Source organism: Myiozetetes cayanensis, unplaced genomic scaffold (assembly GCF_022539395.1).
Source record: "Myiozetetes cayanensis isolate MyiCay16 unplaced genomic scaffold, myiCay2020 scf731, whole genome shotgun sequence".
In the NCBI taxonomy this organism is placed as follows: Eukaryota; Metazoa; Chordata; class Aves; order Passeriformes; family Tyrannidae; genus Myiozetetes; species Myiozetetes cayanensis.
In genome coordinates, this window is record NW_026088000.1 from 10,315 (window position 1) to 17,620 (window position 7,306).

General features: G+C 52.6%; 1 protein-coding gene across 1 annotated transcript; it reads right to left on the minus strand.

Moving 5' to 3' along the window:
* Positions 1–4,981: 4,981 nt before the first annotated feature.
* LOC126652264 (olfactory receptor 14J1-like) lies at positions 4,982–6,062 on the minus strand. Its single transcript, XM_050338940.1, has 2 exons — positions 5,158–6,062; positions 4,982–4,991 (listed from the first exon to the last, which is right to left on the minus strand). The coding sequence occupies exons 1-2, from the start codon at positions 6,060–6,062 to the stop codon at positions 4,982–4,984; spliced, it is 915 nt and encodes a 304-aa protein (XP_050194897.1).
* Between the last annotated feature and the right edge of the window lie 1,244 nt (positions 6,063–7,306).

The following is a 7,306-nucleotide window of genomic DNA, read 5'->3' on the forward strand; positions in this document are numbered from 1 at the left end:
CATGAGGCCCTGCAGTGTCACAATGGTCCTTGGTGCTGGGAGGTTGCCCAGGGTCACAATGGCCCCTTTGTCTCCACATGGCCCTGCAGGGTCACAGTGTCACAGTGTCACAGTGTCACAGTGTCACAATGCCCCCTTGATTACAGGAGGTTCAGCACCTTCCCGGGACTCTTTTGGTTCTGTGACACCCTGGAGTGTCATCAAGGCCCCTGGACTCTGTGAGCTGCCCTTTGGCTCCATAAGGCCTTGCACTGTGGTAATGGCCCTTGGATTCTAGGAGGTTCCAAAGTGTCACAATGGCCCTGATACCAAAAGCCAGCAGAAACAAACACCTCCACCCCAATTTGTAAGTGTTAAGAAGCAGGAATTGTTCTTTATTCAGCACTGGACGTTGGCAGGGAAGCTCCTCTAACCCAAGGTGCCAAATGACAGATGGACAGGGCTTCTTATTGCACACTCTGGTTACATATTCATTAGATGCAGGTTTGCTTAATACATATTCCTTAGTTTGCTTCACACAGTCACCACCCCTGGAGGTCCTTCTTTGGTCCTTGCAGGCCCAAAGGTTGTTGTCATTCCTCAGTTCTTGAGCAGACACATCATGATCGTGTTCAACTACAAAAAACTGTTACGTTTGTTCTTCACCTTATCTGGGGACAGAGAGCTTATTTACATCCTGTTAGTTTGAGTTACATCCCTGATCCAATTGTCCAGCACTTCTCTAAGATTGCATTGTTCCTTCTTTGGGCATTCTGAGACACTGTGAGCCAAGTTTCTATTTCTCCCATCACCATCCCATGGCACGGGCAGGACATCCAGGGGATCAGGCCCAGCCAGCGTGGGGTTGGGAAAGGCAGGTCCTGCCTGACCAACCTGGTCTCCTTCTGTGACAAATGACCCCCTCAGCAGCTGAGGGAAAGGCTGGGGATGTGTCTGTACTGACTTCAGGAAAGCCTTTGGCCCCATCTCCCACAGCACCTCCTGCACAAACTGGCTGCTCATGGCCTGGAGGAGGGAACTGTTTGCTGGGGGAAAATCTGGCTGATGGCCCAGGGAGTGGTGGGGGATGGAACTAAATCCAGGTGGGGCCAATCACTAGTGGGGTTCCCAAGGGCTCAGGGTTGGGGCTGCTCCTGTTTAACATCGTTATTGGTGATCTAGATGATGGGATCGAGTGCCCCCCCCAGGAAATTCATGGATCCCATGAAGTTGGGTGTGAATGTGGATCTGCTGCAGGACAGGAAGGTTCTGCAGAGGGATCTGCACAGGCTGCATCAATCACGCCAAGTGTCAAGGCCTGCACTTGGATCCCAACAAGCCCCTGGAATGTTCCAGGCTGGGGGTAGAGGGGCTTGAGAGCTGCTCAGCAGGAAAGGGACTTGGGGGTGCACCGACCAGCCCTGCAGACCCTGGTAGCCCTGGCCTGTCTGTGCAGGTAAGCACAGTTTATTGATAGGAAGCAACTGAGAAAACAAACATTTTATATTCCTTTTTAAATCCCTTTAATTCCCTTTTTACTAGCTAGTACTGTAACAGAGGTTGTTCATACTATTGTATGAACACCAACAGATTAGGTAGTTTTTCTTGTATTCTTGTTTGGCTTTTGATTCTCTTTGCTAAGAGTTTTTTACTCTCACTGCAATAAAAGAGGTTTTGTAGTGTTTGAATGACTGTTGTACTTGTCTTTGTTCCGGGCAGTTATCCTAATGAACCGATACAGCAAGCTCCTGAATTGTGTTTCTATCAATGTTTTTGTATTGATCTGTGAAAAACCTTTCTGATAACGTTGTCCCTGATAGAAAGGTGACAGCATTAGGAGGAGCTTGTGCTGAGCATGTGCTTTGATGTTTAGGGAGGTTGTTCATGCTTTACATTTCTTGTCATTTCTTAGAAAGAGGAAAACTTTTCCTGGGCCTGTGTGCAAGCAGAGCTCTAAGGAGAGCAGGTGGGAGATGGTGCCGTGGGGCTGGAACATCCAGCTGTAGAGCTCAAAGTCTAATGCAAGAAGGGGGATGTCAGTCCAAGATGGGCCATGTCAGAACTGGTGAGATGGGGGTGAGGAACAAGGCTGATCATACAGGGTCAGTCTGGATCTCCTGAGGAGACACTCAGCATCAAGATCACTTGGAGAATACCGCTATCACCTCTCCTCTGAACTGAAAAATATGCATTCTTGAATTAAAAAAAAAAGTACATACTTTGAAGACTTGTTTTGAAATTGCTACTAATCTCTTTTGCTCCCCTTATCTTTGTGTCCAAATCCTTTGCACCGTGACCCTCTTGCATCCCAAGGCTCTGTGTAAATCACTTCTTTTCATAGATAATTATATTTTTGTGACTTCCACTTTAAAATCTTCCTCCTTAGCTAAACTACATAACAACTCCAATTAGTCGTTGAAGAATTGAAAACACGAAGATAATTAAAGGAAAGAAAATAATTTGTTTTCCCGTATTTCAATGAGCCCCACAGTGTGTTTAGAGACAAGGCTATCATCCTGAGGTACTGAGAGAAGATTGAAGAAGCTGCTCAAGAAGTCAGAAGCCAAAGCCCAAGTCCCTTGAAGCATTGCTGGGCCCCACTGAGGGCAGGCACTGACAAAGCCTCCCCAGGGACTCCTTAGAGCAGATCCTTGCAGGCCACGAGTGCAGGCAGACAAAGGAAAGTTGCTTGTGGTGGCCTGAGTGGCAGAGGCAGCTGCCAGAGCCAAGGGCACAAAGGCCTGGGTGCCTTTGGGCCTTGCAGCCCTGCCAGAGCCCTTGGCCATCTCTGCTGCAGGCTGTGCTCCCCTGGCCCTGCTGCTCCTCTGGCCTTGCAGGCTGCACACACCCCTCCTGCTTTCCCACCCCCCTCCCAGCAGCATTTCTGGGCCCTCCCTGATGTCTCTGCTGTCCCCCAGCTCTGACTGGTGCCATGTGCACTTGGCCTTCTTGGCTTGGATGCTGAGCCCCTGTGCCCCAGGACATCCCTGACAGAGCCCAGGCCCTTGTGCTGGGGGTCCCTGCAGAGCTGAGCAGATCCAGGTCACCTCCCATTGCTCTGCCAACCCCTTGGGGCTGCTCTGGGCCCTGCAGGTCCTTGCCCTGCTCCCAAGGGCTCTGGGGGTGCTTCATGGTCAGGGCTTGGGCTTTAGAGCTCAGGGTGGGGATTGGGCAGAACTTTGGCAGGTTTGTTGTTATTCTGGCAGGGTCTGGTTCATGATTAGGGGAAGAGCTTTTTGGGCTGGATCAGGATGAAAGCTTGGCTTTTCATACTAGCAATGCAGGTTATGCAATTGGGGTGGGCACTGGAGGACAAATAAATCTGGAGTTCTGGGTTTGGCTTTGCCTTTGAGGTCAGGCTGTGGTTGGGATAAGAGCAGTGGATTCTTTCCAGTGTGAGGGGAAACACTTTTGGGGAGTGTTGGGGCTTGAGGTTATAAATAGTGTAATGTTTTCCAGGATTGTTTGCAAAGTCAGTGTTTCAGCACCCTCAGAATTAACTGAATCTGCTTTTACCTCATCAAAATCTTGCCTCTCTGTTAGCCAAGCCCCTCTTCCCTTCCCCAAAATATCCAATCCTTTTTGTCCCAGTTCCTCCTGATCTCCCCCAAACTTTAATCTGGTTGGGGTCAGCTTTGTAATGATACTGTGCAACCTCATGGAATCAAGGAGCCATTGTGGCACTGCAGGGCCTCATGGAAAGAAAGGAACACAGGGACACTGTGAAATCTTGTGGAACCAGGGCACCATTTCACATGTGGGATCTTGAGGAAAAAAAGAAGCCCTGAAACCTTTTGGAACCTCATGGAGCCAAGGAGCCCTTGTGTCACTGTGGTGCCTCCAGGAAACAAAGAAACCCTGGGACACAGTGGAACCTCAGGAAAGGAAGGGGCCACTGTGACACTACAGGGCCTTTTTGGTGCCAAATTTACTGTGGGACACTGGGAACCCCATGGAATCAAGGGGTCATTGTGACACTGAGGACACCTCATGGACTCAATGGACCACTGTGACACTCCAGGGCATTCTGGAGCCAAAGGATCCCAGGGACACTGTGCAGCCTCCTGGAATCAAGGGGCCACTTTGACACTGCAGGGCCTCATGGAAACAAAACCAAATACAGGCTTGTCCAGGTCCTGAGGGTGATTCAGAAGGGAGGCAGCAGTGATTTCTCCCTACAGACCCACCACTCCAATGGTCTCTCCCTGCCCTGAAGGTGTCTGGCCATCAGGCTGTAGCTGAGGGGCTTGGGCAGGGCCATGAGGAGGGGGTAGAACAAGGGCTGTGTCCAACTCTGCCAGGAGGGCTGTGCTGGGCAAGGAGGAGGAGGCTGCAGCAAACAGTGGCACTGCTGAGGGGAGAGGAGCAGGGGGAGAGACCTTGTGCCTGCCCACGCTGGGCAGGAGCTGCCCCAGGATGGCAGCTCTGAAGCACTCCCAGCATGTCCCTGGGAACAGCAGGGGAAGAGTGGATTTCCAAATCAGGCTGGGAATGCAAAGAGCAGGAGTGTCCTGGTGTCACTGCAGGAGAGCTCCAGCCCTGTAGCAAGGGCACAGAAGAACTGACCCAGTCCATGCAGTGCCCTCAGAAGATCCCACAGCATCCTGTAGATGCTGTCAGGGAGGCCAGCTCTGCTTCACAAGTTCCCAGTGCCTGGCCTTGCCTGTGCTCAAAGGGCTCCCACCCCCAGGACTGTGCTCAGAGAGCACTCAGGCCTTCCAGCCACAAAGGGGCTCACAAGGACAGTGTGGAAGTGGAAAGAGAGAAGCTCTGCAAAGACCAAGCTCTGCTGATCCCTGGCAGTGCTACTGTGCTGGGATTCTTGTGCCCTTGCCCTTTGCAAATCCCCCTGTCCCGCAGTGTGCTGTTCTTTGGGAACAGCTAAGAAAAAGGGTCTTGGACAAAGAAGGCACTGCAGAGTCCTTTATTTTGTTTCAATACTTAGAGAGTACAATCCATTATTTATACATCTCTGGGTAAACTTCAGTAGGTGGACACTAAATTAGAAGGTAGATGCATAATAATATTTAATTGCACACAAAGGTTTTGCAGGAAGAACACGAAGACCTCCGCGGAAAACCTGAACAGGAAGGCTGGGCCACTAAAGAGTCCCATTCTGAATGCTACAGACTAGAACACAGGCAATTTATTGCTCCTGAAAAGCATCCAGTCATCATTTTCCTTATGGCATCCCTGAGCTCCTGGTTCCTCAGGTTGTAAATGAGGGGGTTCAGAGCTGGAGGCACCACCGAGTACAGAACTGACAGGGACAGATCCAGGGATGAGGAGGAGATGGAGGGGAGCTTCAGGCAGGAAAATATGCCAGTGCTGACAAACAGGGAGACCATGGCCAGGTGAGGGAGGCACTTGGAAAAGGCTTTGTGCCTTCCCTCCTCAGAGGGGATCCTCATGACAGCCCTGAAGATCTGCACATAGGAGAAAACAATGAAAATGGAACAACTAAACCCTAAACAGGCACTAAATGTAATGAGTCCAATTTCCCTGAAGTAGCCTGAGTGTGAGCAGGAGAGCTTGAGGATGTGTGGGATTTCACAGAAGAACTGGCCCAGGGCATTGCCCTGGCACAGGTGCGAAGAAAATGTATTGGCTGTGTGCAGCAGAGCATTGAGAAACCCAGTGGCCCAGGCAGCTGCTGCCATGTGGGCACAAGCTCTGTTGCCCAGGAGGGTCCCGTAGTGCAGGGGTTTGCAGATGGCAACGTAGCGGTCATAGCACATGATGGTGAGGAGGGAAAACTCTGCTACAATGAAGAACAGAAAGAAAAAGGCCTGTGCAGCACATCCTGTGTAGGAGATGGTTGTGGTGCCCCAGAGGGAGTTGTGCATGGCTTTGGGCACAGTGGTGCAGATGCAGCCCAGGTCTGTGAAGGAGAGGTGCAGCAGGAAGAAGTCCCTGGGGGTGTGCAGGTGCTGGTCGCAGGCTACGGCGCTGAGGATGAGGCCGTTGCCCAGGAGGGCAGCCAGGGAGATGCCCAGGAAGAGCCAGAAGTGCAGCAGCTGCAGCTCCCGCCTGTCTGAAAATGCCAGGAGCAGGAACTGGGCCATGGAGCTGCTGTTGGGCATTTGCTGTCTCTTGATGTGGGGCACTGTCCAGGGAGGAAATATCAGTGATATGTTAGCAAAGAACTTCCTGAGAAAAATCAAAGCCATTTCCCAATAGCTTTTCTGTGCTACATTCCCCCACCTGTTTTGTTGGGGTTTTTCTTCTTCAAATTCCCTCATCTCTACTGAGGAGTGGTCCTGGATGTCAGAACCCCTCAGCTCTTCTGATGCACTCAGGGAGAAAAGAACAGGTCCTGCCAGGCAGGAGGATTTTCTGGGGCTTAGTGCAGAGTGAGGGGAGCTGCTCTGTCCCTCTCTCTTGTTCCCAACTGCCCTGGTTTGGCTCCTTCCTGAGATGGAGATTGATCACACTCCAGTTTGGTCTGAAAAGCCCCAGACACTGCTGAGAGCAGAGGGATCCATCCCGCACCCCTCAGTGTCTCAGCCTGTCCCAAGGGCTCAGCACCCCCCTTGTAGCCAAGGACACCCGTGGCTCATCTCACCAACCCAACAGCATCTCCTGGGCTGGCACAGCAGCTCTGCCCCTCTGCACTGGGCAAGCTGAGAAACAAGGAATGCACAGGGAGGGGCCAGCTGGGAGAGGCCAGGGCAGAGCCTACTGGGCACTCAGGGCAGCCTCCCCCTGAGCCAGCTGGGCCACCTCCCACACACCACCAGTGCCAGGAAGGTGTTCTCAGCCCTGTGCAGCTCCTCAGAGGTCCCTCTGGAACTCAAACCACCAGGCATGTGGCTTGAGAGCTTGAGAGAAATCCCTCCTTGGACCTTCCCCTTGAAGGATCCCCTGGACAATGTTCTGGGTTGCTCTGGTTGTGTGAGCAGCCCTGACCCAGGAAACTCTCAGCTGATCAGGGAAGAAACCTGCCCTGCCCTGCCAGGCTTTGCTCTTTCCCCCCACAGCCCCTGCCCAGCCCTGAGGGAGCTCCCCAGCCCGGCTGAGGCTGCCCCTGGCAGGTGGCAGAGCTGCTGCCCCGGCACAGCCCCTGGGCTGCAGGACCCTGCTCTGCAGGACAGCTTGGGGCAACCTGGGGGGCACAGCCCGGCTTCACAGCCCTGCAGGAGCCCTGGCAGAAGGGAACCCTGCTGGGATGGGCCTGGGATGCTGCAGCAGGCACTGGGATGTGCCAGCGCTCACAGATCTTTGCCCAACCTGCAGACACCTTGCCCTTCCTGCTGACTTACCTGACACCAACACCCAGGGAGGAGCCTTCCTAAACTCTCAGGTGTTACTGAGGAGAACAGCAGCT

What these genes read in the sequence shown, in the direction of transcription:
- LOC126652264 (XM_050338940.1), bottom strand. Translation starts at nt 6,062, where the DNA reads ATGCCCAACAGCAGCTCCATGGCCCAGTTCCTGCTCCTGGCATTTTCA.